A 27,724-nucleotide genomic window follows, 5' to 3' on the forward strand; every position below is an offset into this window, starting at 1 on the left:
GACGTGTCAGAGGATGGACGGTCCTTGACCTGATGAACCCTCAGAGCTCTCCCATGTGTTTCATGAAGGAACTTTTTTATAATAGTTTTGTTTTTTAAAGATTGTATTTATTTATTCATGAGAGACAGAGAGGCAGAGACACAGGCAGGGGGAGAAGCAGGGTCCCTGCAGGGAGCCTGACACAGGACTCAATCCCGGGACCCGGGGTCACGCCCTGGGCTGAAGGCGGCGCCCACCTGCCCCCCGCTGCCCCCTCGCTGACTTCTTGTAAAGTTTTATTTGAGACCCGAGATCCTAGGCTGGGGAGGGGGGCAGCGAGCAGAGCAGTGTCCCCGCTGAGCAGGGAGCCCGACCCGACGGCCCCGGGATCCCGAGGCCACCTTCCCATGCCTCGGCCCCACTTGCCTCGCGTGGTCTCAGAGCATCGATTCTATCCTGAAGACTTCACACAGCCTGCACCCCAACGTGGGGCTCAAGCCCGCGACCCCGGGGTGCAGGGCGCTGTGGCAGGACCCGGCCCCCCACACCTGCACCTGCTCCCACACCCCCTCCGCCACCGCCAGCCGCTGCAGCCCCACGCTTCCCCCCTTCGCGGCGGCACCCACCAATGTAGACCCTTCGCCTTGGCCCAGATGTGAGCCCCGATGGGTCACCTCTCCAGGTCCTTTGCCTCCGCCCCAACCCTGGTGGCCTCCGTCCGTGGTCCTAGCCCGGCTCCCGCGCGGAGGCGGCAACCTGGGCCCACGCAGCCCCCGCCTACCCCGAGGCTGCTTCTCCCCAGAATCACTGCTTTCCACGCCCATCCATGACCGGCCTTCGCTCCTGCAGGGCGGCCGGGCTTGGGCACGTGGGCTGCCCACGGGGGCGTCAGGGGTTGTGGCCGGGGGGACGGGCGCCCACGCAGGCAGCGGCCGCCCACTTCTCCGTGCCGTGAGGTCGGCCGGCGGCAGGGCGAGGACAGCACACCGGGTCCCCGGCGCCCGGACACACCCCTGCCCGGTGACCCCGCTGCAGCGGCTGCCAGGAGCCCAGGCTCGTGCGCGGCCAACAGGAGCAGCTCAGCGCCCACGCGGGCAGGTGAACACGCCAGACCTTCCCCTAAGTGCGGCCCGGGCACGGGGGCTCTGGCCGGGGTCTCGGGGGCACGGAATCGAGTCCCCATCGGGCCCCCGCTCAGCGACGAGCCTGCTCCTCCCTCTGCCTCTGTGCTTGCTCCTTGTCTTTAAATAATAAAATAAAAATAAAAATAAAAATAAAATACAGTACCCGGGGCACCTGGGCAGCTGAGTCGGCGGAGCGCCCGGCTCTTGGTTTCAGCTCCGGTCTTGGTCTCGGGGTCATGAGTTCAAGCCCAGCGTGAATCCTACTTATAAAGTAAATAAACAAAACCCAGTATCGGGTAAGGAGGGTGCCTCCCTCACCCCAGAGTCTTCCACTGAACCAAGAATTCAACTGACCTGAAGCAGACGGAGGGAGGAAAGCTCCAGCCCCTCCCGTGGGCACAGGGGGCCGCGGAGTGACTGGGGCAGGGCGACCCCCGTGACGCAGAGACGGGGCCGGGGACTGAGGGCCCGCAGGTTCGCAAGCAGGTGGCCGCAGCTTCCGTTACTAACGGAGTTTTCGTCACACTGGGCTGGGGGAAGGCGAGCACACAGCAACGAGGCCTCTTTTTTTTTTATTATTTTTTTAAAGGTTCCACTCATTTATTCATGAGACCCCCAGAGAGAAGCAGACCCAGGCCGAGGCAGGAGCAGGCTCCGTGCAGGGGGCCCGACGCGGGACTCGATCCCGGGACCCCAGGATCACGCCCTGGGCTGAAGGCGGCACTAAACCGCTGCGCTACCCGGGGGATCCCCTGAAATTTTCTTTAGATAAGTCCCAAGGTGGGACAGCTGGCGGGCTCAGCGCAGCGTGAGGCTCGATCTCAGGGTCTTGAGTCCAAGCCCCATGTTGGCTGTGGGGTCTACGGAAAACACACACGCGGGGCACCCAGGTGGCGCAGCGGTTGAGCACCTGCCTGCGGCCCAGGGCGTGACCCCACGGTCCTGGGATCGAGTCCCATGTTGGGCTCCCCGCAGGGATGGAGCCTGCTTCTCCCTCTGCCTGGGTCTCTCATGAATAAATAAATAAAATATTTTTTTTTAAAAAGGGAGAGAAGTAAAGCGAAAAGAAAGCTAACAAACCTGCGGGAGGGGAGGTGCTCCCGATGAGGCGTGCTGCCACCCGCGTGGGGCCCGCTTCCCGGGCAGGACAGGACTGTCCCCCTCGGGGCTCGGGCTTCCTCCAGCACTGCGGGGGGTTCCCCACCCCCCCCACCCCCCGGGCTGCTCAGCCCCTCTGTGGCTGCCGGCCCAGAGCCAACGGCCAGTTGCTCCCCCTGGAGGCCCCTGAAAGTTGGCGCCCAGGGGGAGCTGCCGTCCTGGGGCCGCGGCCCCTGCCCTCCCGGAGTCCGGGCGTCCTTGCGCCCTTGGTCCCCCCACAAGGCTGCAGGGTCGCCCCCCCATCCCCCCTGATCCCCCCCGCAGCAGCAGGAGCGCCCTCTGCTTGCCGCAGCTCTGAGGCACGGCCTGAGACCAGGGAGCGTGCAGTCCTCCCGTTTCGCTCCTTCCCTGACTCTTTCAGCTACTCCCTGAACATCCCTGTGACCCTTAGGACGGACGGATTTCTACAGAAAGCATCACTGGGACCTTGACAAGGGTCGCGCCGGATCCGTAGGCCGCAGCGGGCAGAGGGCACTGGGCACGGACTCAGCGCTGGGCGTCCTCACCTCTCCCGGCAACAGGTCACGCCTTCCAGTGGACGCTCCTTTCACGTCCACGGCTAACTCCCAAGGGTTGTATTCCTTTTCATCCTATTACAGATGGGTTATTTTAAGGTAGTTCTGGGCTGTTCACCATTAACGCATAGAATCGTTAAGTCTTTTTTTATTTTACATCCTGGAAAGTTTGCTGAGTTCATATTTTTTGGCATGAAACACTTGGGGCTCCCTACAAATAAAATCATGCTGTCTGGGCAGACAAGATTTACTTGTTTCCTTCCAAATTTGTATGCCTTTTCCTTCTCTTTCTCATGAACTGCCCCAGCGAGGACTGGGGGCTGCTACGCGGAGTGGCCAGGGCGGCGTGCGGGCCACGTCCCTGACCTGAGGAGGCCTTCAGGTTTGCACCCCCCAGGGAGGCGCCGCCCACGGGTTTTCCACAGCTGGCGTTTACTGTGCGGCACTAACTTCCGTCTCAGTTGAGTCCTTTCATCATGAAAGGGCACTGAATCCCACCAAGTGCTCGTTCCGCATCCCGGCGAGACCCATGGGGTTCTCGTCCTTCGCTGTCAACGTGGTGTGGCACCTGCGCGCTGGTCACCCCCGACGCCCGGCCCCACCGATCACGCCGCACAATCCTTCCGACGCGCACGCTGTGGCTGCTGGCTTTTCGTTGAGGACCCGAGGGTCGATATTCCAGAGGGATCCTGGCCCCCGGTTTTCTTGTGATGCCATCTGGTCTCGGTATCCGGGCAATGCTGGCCTCATGGAATGAGGTAGAAATGGACCCTTCCTTCATTTGGGGGGGGGGACCATTTAAGGATGGGAGGGGGTTTTTATGTTTGGCACAACTCACCAGGGAAGCCACCTGGACCAGGGCTTTTCCTTGCTGGGAATTTTACTGGTAAAAAACACTTAAACCTTAAGTTTATCATCTTAACCCATTTTCAAGTGCACGCTGGTAAGTCTGTTCACGTAGGTGTACAGATCTCTGGTGCTCTTGCGTCTTGCAACTGAAACTGTCGCTATGAAACACTCCCCGTGGCCCAGCTCCAACCTCTCAAATCCGTGTTTCGGGAATTTTGACTAAGTTACTACTTTGGGGTGAACCACAGGGCACTCGGCTATCCTCCCTCAGCAGGGCCCCTTGCAGTCCGGGCGCGCCACGCGCCAGGCTCCTGGAGGCTGCGGGCTGCACGGGCTCCCGGGCCGGCCCCTCTGCAGCCAGCCATCCCACACTGGCGGGAGCGTCTTCCTAGTGAGGATCCGGAGTAATTCTGCTCGGAAGCGAGGCCGCACACGCCTCTGGGCCATCCTACGCTGAATTTCTTGGCCCCGTACCGACAGGCGGGATAGTGCACACTGTTACCCGAGGACTCGGACTTGAGGAACCTCCATACTCTTCTCCAGAGGAACTGCTCCCGGTTGCGTTCCCAACAGTAGTGCACAAGGTTGCGATTTCTCTACATCCTTCGCCACCATCCGTGTTCTCTCGAGTGTCCATCCTCGCGGGAGTGAGCTCACGTGGGTTTCATCTTCATTTCTCTGTATGAGTGATTTTCAGTATCTTTGCATGTGCCGGTTATTTGTGCGTCTTCTCTGGAGAATTGTTTGAATTTCCTGCCCAATTTTTAACCAGGTGGTTTTAGGTGAGTTGCAGGAATCCCTTATGTGTTCTGAACATTAATTTCATAAAAAATTATTTTTATTGATGTTTTATTTCATAAAAAAAAAGTTTGCAAATATCTCCCATTTCATAAGGTGTCTTTCACAGTTATTTCCGTGGAAGCACAGAGATTTGATGTCATCCCATCTATCTTTTTGGTTTTATTACTTGTACTTTCCAGCTTGGGAATTGGGGGGCACCTATTGGACTTTTTGCTATTGCTCTTTTGTTCATGCCCCATTTTTTGTATGCCTTATGATTTTGTTGAACACCGGACATCTGAAATCTCCTAACGTGGTAATTCCGGAAACCAGATATTCTCCTTCCCCAGAACGGCTGGGTGTTTTGAGGGGCATCACTGTGCCAGCCAGAGGTAAAGACTGAAGGTCTCCTTAGTTCTCTGACGATGTGTCCTCCCCTGGGCACGTGCGGTCTTTCCAAATTCCCTTGACAGCAGCTGCTTTTCAAAATCCTAATTCTTTAATGTCTGGCCCCCACAAGGTAAAGCAGGAAAAATGCAAAGAAACAGGCCCTGGCTCTTCAAACCCCCTGCATGTGGCTCGGCGGGTGGGGACTGAAGGACGGGGCCCACCTGTGCCCACACCTCTGCCATTAGAAGCAGCAACGAGCAATCTACCGTGACAATCCTCATCTTCGGGGGGCAAGGTCCTCAGCAAACCCCGAAGCACACAAGCAGCCACAGGAACACGCAGGCGCAGTGGCTCCCCGGGGCTGGGGTGGGGAACCCGTGACCGTCGAAGCCACGAGGGCTAAAATGACCAAAGTGAATGGACCTGCCAGCCAAGCGCGTCCCTAAAGACGCAAGCCTCCAGAGACTCGAGTTCCAGGACAGCTCGGCGACTGTGATCCTCGCGAGGAGATGGGCTCCAGTCTCCCCAGAAGCACTTGTGTTTTATGTTCTCTTAATGAATCCTTTGCAGCACACGTAGGTGAAAATCTTGCTTTATATCCCCCCAAATGCAACACTTGTTAGAAAGTGACATCACATGACAAACCACTGCAGACCATCCGACGCGGTGTCCTCAAGAAGCGCCCTGCTGCCCACGCGCCTTGGCTGGACACTGCACGACCCAGCGGTTACCCCGGTACTGTCTGAAGGTCTCCAGCACTCTGCGTCCCACTGTCCTGTGCTTCGGACTCTGCGTCCACGTGTTTGGGAGAAAGGGAAGCGGGTGCCCGCAGGTGACCCCGTGGCAGCGCTGGGGTGTTTGGGGCTCGCTGGATACGCGGGTCACCGCCACCCAAGCGGCACAGGCCATCCTTAGTTGCTGCGCGGTATCAGGTAACATTTTACCCCACAAAAAAGAACTTTCTGTTTTGAAAACAACACAGTTCATTTTTTTTCTCTTTTCTCATGTGGCCAAACTGACAGGGATTTGTAAGTAAACCAAAAACAAAGTAAAACCAGAAAAACCCAACCAAACACAAAAACAAAATACATCAACCAAAACCACTTTATTCTGAAGTTTATTTTGGACAAAGTAGTTGAAGACAGGTTACAACGGTACACACGTCGAAAGATGGGAAAATCAGCCGGCGCTGGAGCTTGCTCTGCTGCAGGCAGGCATGGCTGGCAGCCCTGGGCCCACGCCCACCACCAGAGGGGCTTTCCTCACAAAAAAAAAACCCCACTAGACCTACGTAAATTCGAAGTTCCCTCTTGCAGAAAAGAGTAAGACACACGTTCACGTCAACCAATCTTTCCGGTTCTGTAGATCTGGAGCAATCAAGGCTCCGTGGAATGCCACACCCACCGTCTGCTCGGAACACCTGGGCTGCGAGGCAGCAACAGCACCTCCCACAGCCGCGCGCCCCAGGTGAGCAAAGCAACAAGAGCCTCAGGTTTGCTTATTATCTGCAGTTCATGGGCCAGGACTCCGACCCCGTGACCGCACGCCTGGCGGGCTGGAGACACCCCGCACAGCCAGACCACTGCAGCCGCAGAACACTACCTCCTGTCCTTTTTACCCGCTTTCCTCTTCCCGGAGAGCAAGTGCTTGGGCTTCATATCAAACACGTGTCTGTCGGCTTCTCCTTTCTTCCCCAGGCGGTTCATCTTCCTCTGAGCGTTCTTCATCATAGTCTTGGCTTTCTTCACCATCTGCACAGGGACACACAACACACGTCAGCTCCCGACTCTCCGTGGGCCCCGTCGTGACCCCGTCAACAGCCCTCCCTAACCGTCCAGATCTGTCCTGCCAGAAGTGCTGGCGGGTCTCCGTCCCCGCAGTCTGCCCTGGGGCCCAGGATCTGCAGACCTCAGCCCTGTGCGCTCAAGGACGGGATGAACGCTGTACCCAGACGAGGCCTGCGCCCCGCGGGACCTGGGAGGTCAGGGCCTGCGTGCCGTAGCTCCACTCAGACAAGCAAGAAAACGGACAGTCAGCCCAGGAAACCACGCTGCTCGCGTCAGACTCACAAACAGCCATGCTGGTACTAAAATCCAGATTTCTAGGAGATGGCACAGTACAATGGAAAACTCTGTACCTAAACTTTCAAAATGCAAAATCTAACAATTTATTGTGTTTATTTAAATAAAAAAAAAATTTAAGTGAAACAGACTATGTATATCTCAAGTGTCTTTCCCAAAGACTGACCAAAACCACTCCCTACAGGGGCTCCGGCCTCCAGGCTCTGAAGCAGTGTCCTATGACATCACAGCGCCCTATGATATCATACTCCCGTCCACCCACTCCGCAGGGGGCACCAGCCCTCCCCTGGTGGTCGCTGCCCTCTACACGACAGCTGTAGGGTGTGTCCGGAGCCCAGGAGACCCCAGCAGAGGCACATCACAAGGACTAACCTTGACATCCCGAAGACCAGAGACATCCCGCGGAGTCCGAGAGCAGCTGCGGCTGCGGGCTATAGACGTGGGTGGAACGGAGTCCTCCCGTTTCCTCTTCCTAGTAACACTCCGAGACCTTCTCGCCTGGACTGCGTAATGGGCCTGAAGAGCACAAAAGCAAATTTAAGGCTGTAATCACACACACAAAATTACACCATCAAGAGGACAAGTCGCTGAAGAGTTTTTTAAGATTTTATCAAATAAGCTAAAGCTCTTTCACATATTAGTACGGGTCAAATGTTCCTCTTCACTTAACACAGCTGCTTCACGTTACAAGTGATTTTAACTCCAACAGAAAGCATCGACTTAACACTGGCCACTGCATGATGTCCTTCCCTTAGCCTGGATCACGAGACTGACATGCCAATTTCTATTTCCGGTGTAAAGCGTCCTCTCCCCGCAACCTTGGGCTTATGTACCTGAACACCAGGAGCAGCCCTCAGAAAGCTCAGAGCTGACGTTAAGCAGACACACCCACTGCACCTGGGCGGGGTAGCCCTGCTCGATGTGGTGGGCACCCTGGTCACCCGTTTCCTGTCTGCAAACACCACAATGCCTCGACAGGCGCACTGGCACTCGGCCGGCACGTGAAACGTCTATTAAAGTAACGCTCCACATGAGCAAGGCACTGTACACGTTCCTGATTAAAATTAAAATTAATCTAATCCCTTTGGAAAAGGAATTTAATAAGTTATCTTTTGATTTTGATTATTGTAAGAATGTTTCAATAAAATAATTAAGAATATGAAAAAGCTATTTTATACAAGACTGTGTATGCTCCGGAGCTGCCTGCGTGGCTTAATTAAGCAACTAAGTCATTTTTCCCACCCCAACTAACTCTTAATTTTGACTCCGGTCATCCGGGTCTTGGGATCAAACACGCGATGGGCTCACGGGCTCCGCACTCAGCAGGGAGTCGGCTTCAGATGGTCTCTCCCTCTGCCCCTCCCCCCACTTACATGCACTTGCTCTAAAATAAAATATTTTTATTTTTATTTTTTTAAATTTTTATTTATTTATGATAGTCACACAGAGAGAGAGAGAGAGAGAGAGAGAGAGGCAGAGACACAGGCAGAGGGAGAAGCAGGCTCCATGCACCAGGAGCCCGACGTGGGATTCGATCCCAGGTCTCCAGGATCGCGCCCTGGGCCAAAGGCAGGCGCCAAACCGCTGCGCCACCCAGGGATCCCTAAAATAAAATCTTTAAAAAAGTATTTGCTCCAGCATAATTCTTCAGGGATAAAAAAATTCCAATAGTTACCTCACAAACCCGACAATCTCTGGGCCCCCAGGAAAACAGTTCTGAACTGTTTTCAGACAGCCTAAGCTCTCCCCACCGGTGAGAGAGCCTGGGCCCTAAGGCACAGCCGTATGCAGCCCAGGACATATGTGACCGGGACCATCTCCACGCACTTACATTGTCTTTGTCATCCATGTCAACGCCAAGACTGCGCATCTCATTCTCTAACACCTTCCGCTGAACCTGAACACAGAGAAAAAGGGATTGAAGCAAAATTAGTTTGATGAAATGTTTAAAAAAAAAAGTTCAACAGAAAATGGGAACACGTACCTTACAATGATCTAGGATACATTTCTTTTTTTTTTTTTTTTTTTAATTTTTTTATTTATTATGATAGTCACAGAGAGAGAGAGAGAGGCAGAGACACAGGCAGAGGGAGAAGCAGGCTCCATGCGCCGGGAGCCCGACGTGGGATTCGATCCCGGGTCTCCAGGATCGCGCCCTGGGCCAAAGGCAGGCGCCAAACCGCTGCGCCACCCAGGGATCCCTAGGATACATTTCTTTTAGGAATTATATCTTTTAATCGTCTCACGTTCATATTTTGGGACAATCACTAAAGCCGAGGAAACCAACATTTCCCAGGAAGTAGCCACGTCTAAGACAACATACTCTTCGCATCCTCGGATTCTGCACAACTCTGCAGGAAGTCTGCGTTCAAGAGGCCCCGAGGCTGAGCTCACAGGATGCGCCCCAAGACACAAACTCCAGGGGCAGCTTCTCCTCCCATGCCCACTGAGCACCACCTGGGAACCAGGCGGATTCCAGTGTGCCAAGGGGCTATCATGTGCCACCCCGTGAACACAGTATCTCAGACACACGAGCGTCCACTGAGACGCGTGGGGAACATCATCGTGTCCCCCCCCCCCCCGCTCACAGTCTAGTTGCCCTGCACACCGTCCTGGCTTGGGGAGGCTCCCACTGTTTGCTGTCACATCCTGGGGCTGGAAGGCACCCAAGGACCCAGCCTGACCTGCTGCCCTGATGGGCACAGAGCAGATGAAGATTCTACAAAGACGGGGACGAGACGGAAAGAACTGCTATCATGTGGCCAATCTGCACCTAAAGTGTAAGTCTCCTTGTCCTCTCCAGTCATGGAGGCCAAGAAATCGCCCAAGGATTTATTTAACCCGGACTGGCATAGGTTTCTGTATACTGCAAAGGATTAGAGTCCTGACTCGCAGAGAAATTAAAGAGGAATTATTGACTGATGGCTTTTCTGCCACAGATCCCAAATCACAACCTCACAGGTCTGGCAGAGAGGCTGACTCCCACAGTGCTGGACCAGGAAGCCACCAGGACGGCGCCATCAGCCAACACGGCCGACCAGAGCTCCACCCGCCTCAGACGGCAGCACGCATCAACATCAACAGAACAGTACGTGCGATCCGATCCCACGGCCACACATGGGCCGAAATGTCGCAGTTAGCAAATCGGATCCATACAAGCCGTCCGGCACTTTGGAAACACGGAACTTGCCTTCTTAGCCGTCCGAGGCATCCTGGGGCCCTGTGTGTTCTTCTCCTTGGACTGCAGAATTTTCAGCTTCTTTTTTTCCCGAATTTGCTTTGCCAGCTGGCGGATCTCCCCCATCTCTTCGTCCTCGCTCTCAGACTCACTGTCGTACTCGCCAGCTGCTGTCCTCAGCTCTTCTTCTTTTTCTAACTCTTCTAATTTCTTTAAAAAAAAAAAAAAAAAGAATAAACAATTCTAATGAAGCACAATAACGAAAAACTCTTAAGTGTAGCAACGCTGTACAGGAGCTCGGTTCCCCTTGGTCCTTCAGGGGGCGACGAGTGCCATCACCTGGTCCCAGTGATGCTCATGGGCTCGATTCCCAGCAGTGAGCTCACAGGCCCCATGAGCTGTCCTGTGCTGTTTCTCTCACTTTACCAACTACTGCAGACATCAGGGTGCAATGTGCAGACATCACCTCCCTCCCTCCCTAGTACAGCCCCTCCCCACACTCGAGAGCACCACCGTGCACAGAAAAGTAAACCTTATAGATGTGAGCGGATAAGACCCTACAACATCCCCTTCATTCATTCTAAGCCCATCCCCAAGCACGAACGCCACTGCTGGCAGCAGCTGGGAAGGAACAGGAAATGAGGCAGCACTGGCAGGAAATATTCTTTCTTTAAAAACCCTGAGGACAGGACGCCTGGGTGGCTCAGTGGCTGAGCATCTGCCTTCGGCTCAGGGCGTGATCCTGGGGAGTCCTGGGATCGAGTCCCACATCGGGCTCCTTCCATGAACCTGCTTCTCCCTCTGCCTGGGTCTCTCCCTCTCTCCATGTGTCTCATGAATAAATAAATAAGATCTTACTAAAAAAAATAAAATAAAAATACAAAGGAGAAAAAAATGGGAGAACTAGAGAAAAAAGATTTTTTTTTTAATTTTTTTTAGGAACAGGTTTTATAAAGGTTTTGTTTTTTTTTTTTTTTAAGATTGTACTTCTCCATTTATGAGAGAGGCAGAGAGAGAGAGAGGCAGAGACACAGGCAGAGGGAGAAGCTGGCTCCATGCAGGGAGCCTGATGTGGGACTCGATCCCGGGACCCGGGGTCATGCCCTGGGCTGAAGGCAGCGCTAAACCGCTGAGCCACCCCAGCTGCCTGCAAGATTGTTTTTAAAGAGGAACCTGCTAAGAGACATCCAGTAAGAAGAAGCCGCCACTGAAGAACAAAAGCCCCAGGTTGGGCCGACAGGTCAGGCCAGAGGACCGTGGCAGCAGCAGCACAGGACCTGAGGAGGACAGGGAGCTCGCGGCCAGCAGAGTCCACCTGCCCCACACAGGAGGCCAGGGCTGAACCGGAGGGGAGCACGGTGCAGGGCCGAGCAGCAGAGCCCTGGGGTCTCCAGGACCCTCGCAGAAGGCTGCTGCTGGAGGGGACGGGTGAGGGGAGCGCCGTGATGCAGAAGGCACACGGCAACAAGTACGGTCAGGCCCACACGGTGCTTGTACCTTCCCGGTTACTGAGGAACAGAAACCACACGCTTCAGCAAGTGACACAGACCTGCATGATGTCGGGATCAATGTAATCAGCTACGTTATGGCCTTCCCAGATCTCGGGTATCTTATCGTGCTTCTCAGAGGAGTTCATCAGATCCCAGTACTCTGAAGTTAAAAAAAAGGTTACGTTTACTGTAACATCCAATACCTGCAACCACGACGCGCCCGAAATGACTCCTCACACACGTCTCTCCGGGAAGACGACGGGCGTTTGTGCTCAGCACAGCAGAGACACCCCATGAAGGAGGAGCTGCAAACACCCCGGCTCGCCCAGCACCTCCAGCCCCAGGGTCCAGGGTGGGAGGCCAAGGCAACGGACGCCTGCACCTGCACCCACGCGCCACGCAAGCAAACCCAACCCTCCTCCTGAAGCCACAGACCCCGGCGGCACACAGGTCATCTCTAAGAGGTGAAGGGCACCGCCGCCCTCCCACAGCTCCCTGAGCACCAGCGGCCTTACTCTGAAGGTCCAGAATGTAATCATCCCCCAGCTCCACTTCGAGGTCTCGTTCCTGCAATGAAGGAGCAGACAACTCCATCAGCCCCCGTTGGCCGTCCAGGCGCGCAAATGCGGAGCCCCCTCCTTGCCCTGGGAGACAGCCTCTTCTCCAACCCACAGCCGACCCCTGACACCTGTGTGGCCCGGCTCCCGTGTCCCAGCGGTCCCACCGTGTCCACCTCCCTCCCACCCACGAGGGTAGGGGCCTTGGTCAGGTCATGGCCGTGCTCGTAGAGCCCGACAGCACGGCCCAGACGCCTTCAGCTTTACGCCCCCTGCCCACTCCAGGCTCACACGGCCTTCTGCACCCCTGAAGCAGACCTACCCGCTTCCTCCTGGGCTCCCCGATGTCCATTCTCTTCCTGCGTGCCACCACTCCCTCGGGGATGAAAGGGGGCCTCTCCTGAGGAGACATCACCAGAGAGAGTTTTGTGCAACACCTTGCTGAATGCAAAGGAGCACAAAGGTGGAAAACCAGAGGCACACTCCCTCTCTGCAAAGCCAGACTAACAACACCAGCAGAGAACTGGGCAGGGGTACAGGCCAACTGGGCAAGGAAATGGGAAGACTCCATAGGGATCTGCAGTTTATTTAGAAAAAATAAATGCCAAGATTCTCAGGCAAAATCACCAACAAAAAAGCAAGAACAGGTGAAACAAAGTAGATGAAAGCAATCTAGACGGAAACTCAGTACACAGGAGAATTTAACAGGAAGATACAGCATTTCATCATCAGTTCTGAGAAAAATGACTCTCCTGGCAAAAACAGAGCTGGGGAGCTGCCTGCTTCCTAAGAACAAAGCGATGCAAGACTGAGCAAAAACTTCTGTTCAAGGCAGGAAAAATTAAAAAATGAAACCATCCAAGAATAGAAGAAAAATACTTTTAAAAAGTATTTTTGGAATGAATGGTTTTGTGTTTGACACAAAACTGATAGCTGCAAAAAAATACCAATGTTAGTTAATAGCACATAATTAAGTTTTAAATAGCCTATGTTAAATACGTGTAATCTAAAATTGAAAAAGGAAACCCCAATCAAAAAGCAAATGACCAAAAGAAAAAAAAAAATCTCACCCAAAAGAACCCCCCCAAAAAACCAACCTAGGGACACCTGGGTGGCTCAGGGGTTGAGCATCCACCTTCAGCCCAGGGCGTGACCCTGGGGTCCCAGGATCGAGTCCCGCATCGGGTTCCCTGCAGGGAGCCTGCTTCTCCCTCTGCCTGGGTCTCTGTGTCTCTTTCTCATGAATAAATAACATCTTAAAAAACAAAAGAACCCTACAAACCACACGAGTCTGATTTCCTTTACGTAAAAACTTTAAATTAAATGAGTAAAAGATCAATGACCTGAAGAACCAACGGGCCAATAAGCTCACGAAAAGGCTTGCGTGACAGGGCACCTTGCTGGGTCATGAGTTCAAGCCCCACATGGGGTATAAAGATCACTTTAAAATCTTCAAGAATAAAATAATGCTCGCCTACACTAATCATTACAGAAATCCCAAATATGGGACCAACTTTAATGGGTCAGACTGACGTCAGTGATCCGGGCCATGCGCAGTATAATCCAGGCAGGCATGTCTGCAGGACACGGAGCTCTCAGTGCCCACCATAAAATTCACTCTACACACACACATCTGTAATTAAAAACAAAGACGTAAAGAAAAAAGATGTGCAGCTGAGTACCACGGATGCAATGAAACAAAAAAAATTTTTTTTTGAGAGACAGCAAGCATGAGAGTGCACACAAGCCAGGGGAGGGGCAGAGGGCGAAGCGGACCCCCCACTGCAGGGAGCTCGACACAGGATTCGATCCCATGACCCTAAGATCATAATCTGAGCCGAGGGCAGACGCTTCACCCACAGGGACACCCAGGTGCCCCAAAAAATATTTTTTTGAAGCTTGATTTTCACATTTTAGAGAGAGCAGGAGTGGGAGGGATGGAGAGGGGGAGAGAATCTCAAGCTGCCCGCCCCCACTCCCCGACACAGGGCTCGATCCCACGACTTGGAGATCATGACCTTAGCTGAAGCCCAGAGTCAGACATGTAACCGGCTACGCCACCCAGGCGCTCCAGAAAACAAAAATTTTCAAAGAACATGACACATTTCCATGCTTGAAAACTTTTTTAAACGTTCACACACTACAAAGATTTCTCAGAAGATACACAAGACAGCCGCTAACCACCACGGTGGAGTGGGCGGCAGGGTCTCCCTCGGCACCTGTACAGCCTGGAACGCACCACGTGGTTTCCACGGGGGCCTGCGTGAGGCAGGAGCCCAGTCGGCGCAGGCCCCGGCTCGCAGGCCCGAGGGAAGGCAGCCTCACCTTGTCGTCTCTCTTGTGCGGCACAGCCAGGTGCAGCCTGTTCAGCACCTCGTTCACTTTATTTCCTTTCATTTTGGTTTCGACTCGATGAGCCAGAAGCCTGTCACAAGCCTGAGAAGTGAGGAAACAGGGCAGGACTCACGAGGCATCCCGGCTGCAGGGCCGCAGGGGGGCCCGTGGCGGAACCGAGCCCCATGCTCACCAGCTGCCTGCGTTCCAAAGCTCTGGACCTACTACACGCTTCTCCTCAGGAGTCAGAGCGGCCGCTGCTGTCTTGGGGTCACCTCAAGGTCCCCGTAAGCCCCCAGGGCAGGGCCCTTCCCAGGCACCCCACGCCCAGGCACCCCACGCCCCTTCCAGGCCTGCCTCCCGCCTCTAGGGAGCCCCTGCCATGCCCCTCTCAGGTTCACGACCCCCCAGACTCCAACTGGAGCGCCGGGGCAGCAGCAACCACAGCATCGGATGAGTCCCGGTTCACAGGAAAAGGACGACGGTGTAAAAGTGATCAGACTCGCACGGGAAATCTAACGGGAGCGGCCTTCCTCCACGTTCCTCTTGCTCCTTCTGCCTCGGGACAAGTTGTGCAACAGCACAGCTCCCACAGCCTGCCTGGCAGGACCAGGGCAGCAGGTGGTGGACGAGGCAGACGCCCCTCGTGCAGGGGGAGTCACAGTATCCCCGCCAGCCCCCACTCAACTGGGTGGGTGGGGAGCGGGGCTCTCTCCTGCCTGGCCCTCAAGGGCTCCCTGCCCACAATGGACGCCTCTCAACGACAAAGGCAGTAACGGGATGGACAAGGCACTGACCTCGGTTTTCACTTGGATAACCCCTTCCTCCGTCAGGGTGCTGGTCTCAACCACAGGAAATCCTGCAGCCTGCAAATCTGCAAATATTTTCTGGGAAGACAAAACAAAAACGAGAGCGCCACTGTTTCCACTTCTGCATGTAATGATTCTCGCTGTTTTTCATGTGGGTATCACAAATGCTAACTGGCACATCCGTGGTTCGTTTCAAATTCTTCTAAATGATACTTCCCCCAAATACTGAATTTTCCCCATATTCTTCTGTGATTAAGAAAACACCACCGCCAGGATCAAACCAGATTACAGAAGCCAACTACAGAGGTTCCCTGGAACATTCTGTAAGACATGGTGCTGGTGTGGTTCCTTAGAAGGAACCTGGCAACATCAAGCTACAGTTTTTAAAATGTTTTCAATACTATTTTTATTTTATTTTTTAAATAAATTTATTTTTTATTGGTGTTCAATTTGCCAACATACAGAATAACACCCAGTGCTCATCCTGTCAAGTGCCCCCCTCAGTGCCCATCACCCATTCATCCCCACCCCCTGCCCTCAATACTATTTTTAAATAAAACATTTGGCCTCTGAGACCTCAGGGAATCCCTTATCAAACAACACAACATGCACACGTCACTAAGATCTCTCTCGTCACAGACAAGGCCATGCAGCCCCACCACAGGGAGAAGGGCAGAGGTCTTGGGCAGCACTGAGGTCTGACTAGTCTGTGGTCCGGACAGTCTGCCTAGACCTCACAGGGGCCACGTTCATCACAACAGCAAGCCAGGGTGCCCAGGCACAAGGCCAGGGTGCGCCGTCAGGTTAACCAAACAGCGACGTCAGGACGACACCCGCCGCCCAGTTGCTTTCCAGTTTCGTTCGATCTGCCTGCCAACGGTGCCGACGAACCACCCGGGGATGCTGCTGTTACTATGAGCGACTGCAGAATGGAGTGTCCCATGTCCCCCCGGAGCTTGCCACACCTCGAAGCCTGCTGCTCCTTCACTCATTCAACTCGTGCCCCAAACTCATTTTCCCACAAATCTGTGCAGCAGGCAAGAGGCCCTCCGAAACCCACCCCCCCCCACCTAAATCCCAACTCTGCAGGTGCTACTCAGAGCACAGGGCCACCCCAGGCCTGAAGAGACAAGGCCTATCTTCAGGCACGTGGGGTGCTGTAAGGCACACGGGCACCGTCCTGATGAAGGCAGGCCATTCCCACAGCCTCCACGGAGGGCAGAGGTCAGGGAAGGTCAGCTTTAGCCGGCCAGTAAGAAAACAAAGCTGAACTAGTATTGCTAAAATCCTTCTGGACTTCAGTTGTCTGAAATGATGACTTGGAATCAGCAGGTAACAAACCTGACGACATGGAGGAGACTTACCTGATCGTCTTCAGGAAGCTCAGCTATCCTCTTCACGTCACACTTGTTTGCTACGACTATGAGCGGCTGGAACAGAACAGACAATGAAGTACGTGTCCTCAGGGCACAGGTTCTATGCCGACAGCATGCCCCCCCCCCCACCCCCCCCCCCCCACCCCGTACCTTATTGATAAAGAGAGGCTTGATGTTCTGGAAGAGCTCCAGCTGCTCCCTCAGCCCATGCCCACACTGCTCAGACAGGTCCATCACATACAGAACCGCGGCGCGCAGGTGAGCCAGGGCCGTGATGGCCTGCATCTCGATGGTGTTCCGATCCTCCAAGGGGTGGTCCAGGATCCCCGGCGTGTCTACGACCTAATGATCAGATCTGTCACCGCAAAGCGCACATTCCCACAGCCTTCCTGCCAGCACACCCTGGAAGTGACACCCATACCCAAACCAGGAAATAAAATGTTAAAATGTAGCTCTCCTGACTGACCATAATGAAATAACCTTTAAATATTAAGAAATAAGGTGGATGAGGTGAACCCCAGGGAGCTCACTAAAGAGCCAGCCGATGACCTGGAGAAAAAGACTTTTTTTTTTAAAACACAAGCTCTATGCCAACATGGGGCTTGAACTCCTGTCCCCGACGTCAAGAGCCGCACGTCTACTGAGCCAGCCAGGGGCCCCGACGGCACAGCCTACCACAGAGCAGGGCAAAAGGAACACTGATCATTTATAAAATTAAATTTTACTGTGGAAACTGCTCCACCCTCTAAAATGGCTAATAAATGTCGTTTCTCGTGACAGGGTCAGAAACACCAAGGAGACTTGTTTCTTTGGAAGCACCGCCGTCAGCACAGCGCAGACATCCACTTGGGCCACTGGCCGCCTCCCTGAGTTCTATCAGAACCAAGAACCGCCCTCGGGCAGCCGAGAAGCTCAGGGGAGTTTTGTCCATGGGGAGGTCCTGGTGACCCCGAGAACGTCTCCCACCCCTCGCGTCCTCCTCCGAGTGCCGCGGGAATGGGGGAGACACTCCAGGCGTGTGCTGTTAAAGGGGAGAGCTCTGACCTGCCAGCGCAGATACTTATAATCCATGTGCCCCACAAACAGAGACTTGGTCGTAAACGCATAAGGCTGGACATCCACATCCGCTCTCGTCACCTAAAACAAGACAATCACACAAGTTCCAAACCTCGTTCTCCCTCAAATAAGATAAATGTGGCAGCTATGTGTTATTAAGACTAATGATTTTGGCATTAAAACAAAACCACGGGCAGCCCAGGTGGCTCAGCGGTTCAGCGCCACCTTCAGCCCAGGGCCTGATCCTGGAGTCCCGGGATCAAGTCCCACATCAGGGTCCCTGCAGGGAGCCTGCTTCTCCCTCTGCCTGTGTCTCTGTCTCTCTCAAGAATAAATTTTAAAAATCTTAACGGAGAGAGACCTCACACAATCACACTGCTGAGGACAGAAGCTGCTGCTCCCTGATGGTCGGACAGGCTCCACTCCCTCACGCCACAGGCCCGCGCAGGGACACTGCAAATCAGACGGGGAGGTAAGGGGCCTGGTACTCGGAGCGTCCATTAGCTTCTGCTCTGATCCACCCCAGCCCCGGTGACACCCCACAAACTTGCTGTGAAGACAGAAATGCTCACTGCTGATCCACCAGCCACACGGTCCCACAAACTCTCAAAATGTGGTCGGTGCAACCGAGGAACTGTTTACTGTTTAATTCTAACTTTGTTTTTTAAAGATTTTATTTATTTATTCATGAGACACGCAAAGAGAGAGGCAGACACAGGCAGAGGGAGAAGCAAGCTCCGTGAGCCCCATGTGGGACTCGATCCCAGGACCCCGGGGTCATGCCCTGGGCTGATGGTGGCACTAAACCACTGGGTTACCCAGGCTGCCCTATTCTAACTGATGAAGTGGCCACTGGCTCACAAGCGTTTGAGCCATCAGCTTGGTCATCACGGGTCACGTCAGCACAACTTGGGGACAAAATAAAAACCTGCAAATTGGCTTAAAGTCGACATGTTCCTGGCAGTAAGCAGTCACACATACGTAACCGCTGTTGTTTGGCACCTGAGCTGTTGCTGGTTGTGAATGGACTTTTTATTACTTATGAACCAACAATTTTTTTTAAAGATTTATGTATTTATTTTAGAGAGCATGCACTGAAGAGCATGACTGGGAGGGGCAGAGGGAAAGAGAGAATCTCAAGCAGACCCTACTGCGCAGGAGCCTGATGGAGGGCTCCATCTGACAACCCCGAGGTCATGACCTGAGCAGAAATCAAGAGTTGGATGCTAACAGACTGAGCCACCTGGGCGCCCCTCCGTTGCTATCTCTGCTCAGGTCCCTGAAGCTCAGCTTCGTTGTCTTGAAGCACGAAGTTACTAAATAGTGTCGAGTCCCAATTAATAAACTCACTCAAGTAAAGAGTAGCTCAGCCACTCCCCACTACGTGGACCAAATACTTCACATGAGAAGTGGCCCATCAACCAAGGGGAGATTCACCCACAAAATATCTCAGGAAGCCCAACTCAGCGAGTGCAGCCCGCCACAGTAGGCACGGGCACGCCCAGACTAGGCTGAGACAGCACATCCTGGGAGAGGCTCTCTGTGTGTTAACTAAACTGTACTTGAACGTCTTCAATCTCTTAGAAACTTATGAAACACGTACCAGAATAGAAAATACAATGTTTTTCGTAACAGCAATACAAATGTGGGTTCAGATGGACTTAATCCTTCCCTCGAGTAAAGGGCTGTGAGAGCCAAGGGCAGTATGACTCAAGGACTAATCGGCTGGTCATCCTCCCCATGGGGACAGGACACAGCAGCCCTCGGGCCTCAAGTCCTTGGTCACCTGCCTTATCAACAGAGACTAACCTTATTGATGAAGCTGGACTTGCCAACGTTCGGGTATCCACAGAGGAGCAGGGTCCTCGTATTCGGGTCAATAGTTGGCAGACGGGACAGATGCTGGCGCACTGTGAGGTTCAGATTGCATATACTTAATTTCGCAAGAACAATCCAGAAACACTTTAAGATACGCTTCTCTTAGTTGGACTACGGTTTTATTAACCCCGCTCCAACGCTCTGCCATTCCGACATACAAAATGTGAGAAACAGGAAAAATACAAACAGGAAAAGGATTGGCTGGAGGCGCACCACAGTACACAGATGAGCATCTCCCCAATCTCGCTGTACCAGAATCCCAGTCAACAGGTCAGACGTGGAGGCAGAAACACACGTCTAAGTGCCCAGACCACTCTTACTAAGTGAGATGGTACTGGAAAGCATGTCTGAAGCACGCGTACGTGCCACCGCTTCCTGCCCAGGCCATGGGCTGTTTCCACACAAGGACCACGTGCCTCATCGGCAAGGCACAGTCACACCACTAGAGTACCCTCAAGATTAAGCAAGAGAGACACAGGATGCACTGCAAGGCAGAGGAGCACAACTTGTTACAAACTATTTGCAAGATGTGTGTGGGGGGGAATCAAATGACTTTACAACATTTGTAGCACAAAAATATATGTAAAAAGCCAAACAACTGTTTCATTAAAAATACTACACTAATTCAGACTCTTAAATAAAAATACCACGTAACAAAACTGGAGTAGCAATTTCATGCTAACACATATTACAAAGCCTTTTTTTTTTTTTTTTGTAAAGATTTGGGAGTGTGCACGCTCAGGGGAGCTGGGGGAGGGCAGAGGGAGAGACTCTCAAGCAGACTCCCTGCTGAGCAGAGCCCGACAGGGGCGGATCCCACAACCCTGGGATCATGACCTGAGCTGAAACCAGAAGTCGGACACTTGACCAACTAAGCGGCTAGGGCACCCTATATTGCAAAGCTTGGAAGAAAAAAAAATTAAAATCTCAATAGATAAAAAACTACGGGTCATTCCCCCCCCCCCATATTTTTGGGTATTTTCTTGTGATTTATAACGTATGTGCCTTATGTACTATTAAAAGAATTTGTGTTTGCCATATTTAATAGTACTAGTGATTTGTAAGAATTTTATTTTTTAAAAAAGATTTTATTTATTCATGAGAGACCCAGAGTGGCAGAGAGACAGGCAGAGGGAGAAGCAGGCTCCCTGCGGGGGGGCCCGATGAGGGACTCGATCCCAGGACCCCGAGGTCATGCCCTGAGCTAAAGGCAGACGTTCCACCACTGAGCCATGCAGGGATCCCCAGCGTTTTCACTAACTGCTTTTTCAATAATAACTAGCCTGCTGGAATTTCTCATAAGCTGGGTGGGAAAAGTAATTTGATCCTGTCAGGTCTAAAATAAAACAAAACGAACATTCCAAAAATAAGTTCTTGACAAAAATCAAGAACCGGAACAGCACACAGTAACCACCGTTCTTGCTTACGGACAACAGATACCTTGCTCCAGGTACTCCAAACTCTGCTTCTGTCTCCGGATGATTGTACACATCCGCCCGAGGGCAGCACGCTTCAGCTGCTTGCAGCGGTACAGAGAGTCTCCGTACTTCATAAGCCGCACGTAATCTTTGGCCACACTTGAAGAAATCAGAACACATAAAAGGTTTTTCACTTTCCTCAGTAATTCAAAACCTACTATGATAAGAAAATACCTACTTGTCCACTAAGTTTTTGGCAATGTTTATTTGTCCCAGAGCCAACTTGTAATGATCCTTGTCATAGAGAATGTTCATCAAATCGGCATAAAATGGATGGATATCCTAGAACAGAAACAAAGCAGTGTTTTGGCACAGGAGTCTCATCTCAACGTGTCAGTAATCCTGGAGGTCACTTCTGTCTGCCCCGCCGTGCCCCCTTCATCCCTCCCACGGCAGCCAACTCTCCACTTGGGCACGCGCCCCCTCCCCCACTTCTCAAGACCCGAATCCATGCCTGCAGACACCTGGTCATTGCACCCCGCCCCCCCAAATGTAAAGGTCTGCAAGCCCCTTTGGCCCCTGACCCTCTGCTCCTATCTTCGCACGCATCACAGGAACGGCTCTTTTCTTCCCTAAACCCCATCACGCCAGGAGCGTGTCCACCAGTCATCAGCTCGGACCCTCCCCAAACTCCTTTCTTCCTCCCGGAATTTTGCAGACAGCCGCCACTCAGGCTTTGTGATGCTTCCTATCAGCTGCCCCCAGGACCGACCTTCTGCTCCTGCAGGCTCGTGCTCCCACCCAACACTCAACACCAGCGTTCCCGGGGGCACTTCTCTCTCCACACTCACGTCCTGGGTGACTTCGCATGGATCTAGGAGCACAGACGTCTCCAGGCCAGAGCGCTCATAAACCTCCCCTTGCACGTCTGCGCGGATGTCTGACCCACACTTTGGATCCCTCCTCCTCCTCCGGCCTCCCCTGCCCCCCTGTGGACAGATGGCCACCCTGCTATCGCAGGTGCTCCGGGCCACCCGCCCTGTGAGAAGACCTACGAGCTCTTCCTCTCAAGCACTCCACTCTCCAGCACCGCAGATGTGTAACTCGGTGCATCACCTTCAAGCGGTCTGCTCCCCCCAAGGGCCGCTCGGCGGCATGAGGCTCAACTTGGAAGGCCTAAGGACAGAACTCATGCCCTGCGGCAGCCCTGCAGCAGCCAGCTGGCCCGCACATCCGCCCGACCCAGCCCTGGTACTCTCCCTCCGCCACCCTGCTCCACTGCCCGGGTCTTAATGGCTGTCGTGCTCCCAGGGCCTGAACAGAACCCAGACACGTCAATCACTGCACGAGCGCAGCTACTCTAATCTTCTTCTCAGCTTAAAAAACGTGGGTGAGGGGGTATCTGGGGGCTCCGTCGGTTAAGCACCTGACTCTTGGTTTCAGCTCAGGTCATGATCTCGTGGGATCAAGCCCCACGTCCATGCTGAGCACGGAGCCTGCTGCAGATTCTCTCGTGCTTCTTCCCAGGTAACTTCTAGGGTTCTCACCCTTTCCCCAAAAGCTTTCGCGTGTTCAAGCGGCCTCTAGCGAGCACCTGTGGCATGCCAGGCCGGTTGACTAGCACAATCTCCGCTCTTATTTTAAGCACACCTGTAATGGTTTAAAGGAGGGATCCCTGGGTGGCACAGCAGTTTGGCGCCTGCCTTTGGCCCAGGGCGCGATCCTGGAGACCCGGGATCGAATCCCACATCGGGCTCCCGGTGCATGGAGCCTGCTTCTCTCTCTGCCTCTCTCTCTCTCCCTCTCTCTCTGTGTGATTATCATAAATTAAAAAAAAAAAAATTTAAAGGAACTCGTCCCCTCTGCCTTAACCTAGCTTTGCGGGCCATCTTGGGACAGTGGCAAATGCAGGCTCGCCCCCTGTACTGCTGACCTGCCCTCACACCACCCTGCAGCGGTGTGACCTGCACAGCGACCCCACACGCAGTGCCTGCCCTCGCTTTCTCCGGCTCCGTCAACGGGCAAACTTGACTACGCCGGGAAGGCTTCAACTGTTTTAGCTTAATGCACAGACTGTAGCCCCCCCCCCCCCCCCCCCCAGACCACAAAGAGGCCCATGCGGAGCCGAGCATGATCAGTGGCGGACCTCGCACCACGGACACGACCTGAGACCACGGGAGAAAGAGCCTTGCCAACAGGGAGGGAGGAAGGTCACGCCCGCTGGCAGGCCGCCAGGCGCAGTGCAGGCTCTGGGAGAGCTGAGCTGGTTGGAGGGAAGGCCTGCAGCACGGCTCCGGACCCCCGTACGTGGGCTCTGGCTGTGGGACAGAAATCCAAACACCTGCGCTCTGTGCCCAGCTTTGCCACCAACTCAGGAAGTGTGACGGGTGTGCATGTCGGGGAAGTACCTGAACCGGCTGCAGACACCGGTGACCTGAACGCTCACGCTCACACCATTTACTACAGGGTCCCTGGGGCACTTACATCCAACTTGGGGAAGTCCATTAGAATCTGCGACAGTCGGTCATGGTAATTCTGCTGAGTGAATTTGACCTTCCTCATGTAAAAATGTCTAATGCGGTGGATTTGGTAATGTTTGTGGACGACCGTCGGAGTCTTGCGTTGAGTCTTCGACAAGGTCAGGTCGATAAAGTCCTGCAACCAAATCAGACACAGCAGGTACAGCAGAAGTGTCTGCTTCTTACCCGTTCATCTGAAACCCTCTTAGAAGACCAACGGTACCGTGTGTGGAACTACGGTTTTCTAACTATATCTTTAATTTCTTATATTCAACTCCGTTCGCGTTCATAGTTTCAAGCCTATAAAAAACCACTTAGCAGCTGGCTGCCAGGACCAGTCCCGCCCTTAACCTCTCCAGGCCGTCTTCCCAGCAAGGCTCCTCCCCCTGCAGTCCGGTGCCTGAAGCGTAAGTCAGAGAAAAACACTCGGAGGGAAAACAAGTCCTGCAGTTTCAGTTCGCAGGTCTTTGTGGAAACACGGACGTCAGTAAGACTGACACCCGCTCGGTGGTCTCCCAGATCGCAGCGGCCGCGAGGACACAGGGTCTCGCCTGAAGCGCCCCCGCGGTCAGGCCGGGACGGGGTCCTGCTGGAGCCGGCACGGCCCTCCCCCCCCGCCTCCCCGTGGCCCGCCGGGCGGGGCCGAGGGACCCTACCGCACCTCCCGTCCTCTGGGGGGAGGGCCCTGCGCACAGGACCCAGGCTGACCCGGCCCTGGAGACGACCCCCGAGCCCAGGGGGGGCCTGACCCCGAGGGAGGAACGTGACCCCCGAGCGGGGACCAGGACCCTAGGGAGGGACCCGTGGCCCCGAGAGGGGACCCAGGACCTCGAGGTGGGGGAGCCCTGACCCCGAGGGGGGGGACCAGGAGCCCGCGACCCGAAGGAGGGACCCAGGACCCCGAGGGAGGAACCCCCGACCCGAGGGAGGCCCCTCGGCGTCCCCGGGGCCCCGCTAAGCCAGGCGGCCCTAGTCCGGAGACTACGTGGCGTAAGAGCGGTGGGCGCTGGAGGTGACCCCGTGCCCCCGAGGCGCAGGCCCAGCCCGCCCCGCCCCTCCGCCGCCTACCTTGGCGGACGGCACCACCGTGATCTTCTTGAAGTTGTAGTGCGCCATGCCGGCTGCCAGCCACGCGGGACGGTGGGGGCGGGACTTCCGCCGGATGCGCGTCACTTCCGGGCGCTCCGGCGTCCTCGGGCACGGCTTCCGGGTGTCACGGCGCCCCCTCCCGGCCGGAGGTCCCAGGGGGCGGAGGGCGGGTGGACCGGGGCGGGGCGGACAGGCCTGCGGGGCGGGGACCCGGAGCTCGGGGTCCTCGGGGGACGTGGTGTCTGGGGGTCACGGGCCCGGGAACTGGGGAGCCCGGAGGACTCGGGGGTCGGGGCGTCGGGGCGCCGGGGTGTCGGCGGGGAATCCGATGGGGAGCGAGGCGGAGGCCGCGGTCAGCAGGGGCGGGCGGGGGCGGGGACAAGCCCTGGGGCCCGCGTCCGCGCAGCGCCTTCGCCCGCTGGGCGCCCCGACCCCCGTGACCCTGCCGTGAGGTTCCGGCTGCCCTGCGGGACCCCGCCCCCGGGCGCGCCGGCCCAGCTCTCCCCGCAGCCCCGCCCGCTCGGCCCGACCCGGCGCCCCAGGCCGGCGTCTCCCCGTCGCACGCGTTCGCCGTCACTCGTGACCTGCCCGCGTGCGGGACTCCGGGGCGTCTCGGCCTCCCGGCCCGCGAGAGGATGCGCGATCGCCGACCCCGACCCCCGGCCCCCGACCCCTGACCCCCAGGACTCCGGAGCCCAGAGCGCGTGGCTCCGACGGGGCGCCCGGGGCGCAGGGACAGGCGGACGGGGACGGTAGGGCGGCGGCGAGCGGCGGGGCCTCGGCTCCCCGCACATACCCCCGCGCCACGCCCCGCACCGCCTCCCCTCCCCCTCCCGCCTCACACCCGCCCCCCCCCGCACCGCCTCACACCTCACACCTCGCCCCCCGCCCCGCACCGCCTCCCCTCCCCGTCCCGCCTCACACCCCGCCCCCCCGCACCGCCTCCCCTCCCCCTCCCGCCTCACACCCCGCCCCCCCGCACCGCCTCTACCCTCCCCCGCCCGCCTCACACCCCGCCCCCCCCGCACCGCCTCTCCCCTCCCCCGCCCGCCTCACACCCCGCCCCCCCGCACCGCCTCCCCTCCCCCTCCCGCCTCACACCCCGCCCCCCCGCACCGCCTCTCCCCTCCCCCTCCCGCCTCACACCCCGCCCCCCCGCACCGCCTCTCCCCTCCCTCTCCCGCCTCATACCCCGCCCCCCCGCACCGCCTCACCCCTCCCCCTCCCGCCTCACACCCCGCCCCCTCGCACCGCCTCTCCCCTCCCCCTCCCGCCTCACACCTCGCCCCCCGCACCGCCTCCCCTCCCCCTCCCGCTTCACACCCCGCCCCCCCGCACCGCCTCTCCCCTCCCTCTCCCGCCTCATACCCCGCCCCCCCGCACCGCCTCACCCCTCCCCCTCCCGCCTCACACCCCGCCCCCTCGCACCGCCTCTCCCCTCCCCCTCCCGCCTCACACCTCGCCCCCCGCACCGCCTCCCCTCCCCCTCCCGCCTCACACCCCGCCCACCCGCACAGCCTCTTCCCTCCCCCTCCCGCCTCACACCCCGCCCCCCCGCACCGCCTCACACCTCACACCTCGCCCCCCCCCCGCACCGCCTCACCCCTCCCCCTCCCGCCTCACACCCCGCCCCCCCGCACCGCCTCCCCATCCCGCCTCACGCCCCGCCCCCCCGCACTGCCCTCCGACCCCCGCAGCGCCTCCCCCTCCCCCTCCTGCCTCATACTCCAGTCCCCGCACGGCCGCCCCCTCCCTCCTCACACCCCGCCCCGCCCCCCCCCGCACCGCCTCCCCTCCCCCGTCCCGCCTCACGCCCCGCCCTCTGCACCGCCTCCCGACCCCCGTAGCGCCTCCCCCTCCCCCTCCTGCCTCATACTCCGATCCCCGCACGGCCGCCCCCCCCCACATCCCGCCGCCCCGCACCGTCTCCCCCCTCCCCCATCCCGCCTCACACCCCGCCCCCCTGCACCGCCTCCCGACCCCCGCAGCGCCTCCCTCTCCCCGCCTCACATTCCCCCCACCCCTCACAGCTCGGCCCTCGCTGGTCCCCGCGGCCGGTGACCCCTGCCCCTCCCCCGCCCGCTCCCCCTGTTGAGAACCAAAGCGTGAGCAGCCCCGCTGCAGCCGCCCCCAGCCCCTCGGGCGGGCTGCGGGGTCAGGGCCCGGCACCCCGACGGCAGGGCCCACAGGCGAGGACAGCCCGGAGGACGCCGGGGCCCCAGGTAGCCTGCCGCCAGCCTGTCGAGGAGCCCGCGGAGCGGGGGAGGACACGGCAGCAGGTTGCGGTCCACGCTCCTGGCACACGCGCTGTCACCACCGCCTGGCCCCTGGCGCTCCGCCCTGGTTTCTCCACCCACAGCCTGACCCACACCTGCTGGCCCACAGCCTCCTGCCCCAGGGTCTCCTGCCCCACGGCCTCCTGCCCCACACCTCCTGGCCGTGGCCTATTGCCTTGGATCAATGCCTCAACTGCTGGGCCCGGGGACGGAGGCTGAGTCCACGCCACTTGGTTGCTGGTGTGATCGGTTATGAAGGGACCTCCCCAAGGGGTAAAGAAGCAGAGGTTTACTCGTCCTGGTTTTCCTTTCACGTGACAGTACAAACCCGAGGGAGCGTCACTGTCACGGTGTTGCTCAGTGCCTCGGTGGCTGGCGCTGTGTGGCCGAGGGAGCACAGACAGGGGGCTCCCGGAGGACTGACACGTGCGTCCACCGCTCGGGGGGCTGCAGGCGCAGGGCTGGCACGGCCGCTGGGCTGAACACCCAGTGCCGTGGAAGCGGCCGGAGCTTGGGGCTCGTAAGGACGCCACGGCCCACGGCCCTGCCTAGTAGCCTCATCGTGTGGGCCCGGGTCTTCACCACACGGATTCCCAGGCACACACTCTGTCCCTCGTACCCACCGGCGGACCTGGTCCCCGTGACCGCTGAATTTACGCCACGTCTGTCAACCCAATCCCGTGAGTGTTGTTGAATGTGCAGGGCAGGAACGGGACAGACGCCGCCCTACCTCGGCCGAGGCGGGAGTCAGTGGGGTCGTGCTCACCCAGGGCGGGAGGTAACGGCACCAGGGCCACCCCCAGGGGTGTAACGTGCCCTTCAGAGCGACGTGGACTGCGGCCGGGGCCTGGGGCCCGTGTCCGCCCTC

General features: G+C 56.6%; 1 protein-coding gene across 1 annotated transcript; it reads right to left on the reverse strand.

The window, feature by feature from the left end:
* Positions 1-5,881: 5,881 nt before the first annotated feature.
* Positions 5,882-24,719, reverse strand: GTPBP4 (GTP binding protein 4). The gene is made up of 17 exons (XM_025445224.3): positions 24,560-24,719; positions 23,457-23,627; positions 21,211-21,314; positions 20,995-21,131; positions 19,486-19,586; positions 17,665-17,757; positions 16,771-16,962; positions 16,609-16,674; positions 15,233-15,322; positions 14,427-14,537; positions 12,424-12,501; positions 12,060-12,111; positions 11,604-11,704; positions 10,067-10,264; positions 8,708-8,773; positions 7,249-7,392; positions 5,882-6,546 (listed from the first exon to the last, which is right to left on the reverse strand). The coding sequence occupies exons 1-17, from the start codon at positions 24,605-24,607 to the stop codon at positions 6,394-6,396; spliced, it is 1,905 nt and encodes a 634-aa protein (XP_025301009.1). The 5' UTR covers positions 24,608-24,719; the 3' UTR covers positions 5,882-6,393.
* Positions 24,720-27,724: the final 3,005 nt, after the last annotated feature.

Source organism: Canis lupus, chromosome 2, assembly GCF_003254725.2.
Source record: "Canis lupus dingo isolate Sandy chromosome 2, ASM325472v2, whole genome shotgun sequence".
NCBI lineage: Eukaryota > Metazoa > Chordata > Mammalia > Carnivora > Canidae > Canis > Canis lupus.

What these genes read in the sequence shown, in the direction of transcription:
- GTPBP4 (XM_025445224.3), bottom strand. Translation starts at nt 24,607, where the DNA reads ATGGCGCACTACAACTTCAAGAAGATCACGGTGGTGCCGTCCGCCAAG. An exon ending in TGGACTTCCCCAAGTTGGAT is followed by an intron (nt 21,315 to 23,456) that starts GTAAGTGCCCCA and finishes TTTCTGTTCTAG; the next exon opens with GATATCCATCCATTTTATGC. An exon ending in ATAAGTATCTGCGCTGGCAG is followed by an intron (nt 16,963 to 17,664) that starts GTCAGAGCTCTC and finishes TCTGATCATTAG; the next exon opens with GTCGTAGACACGCCGGGGAT.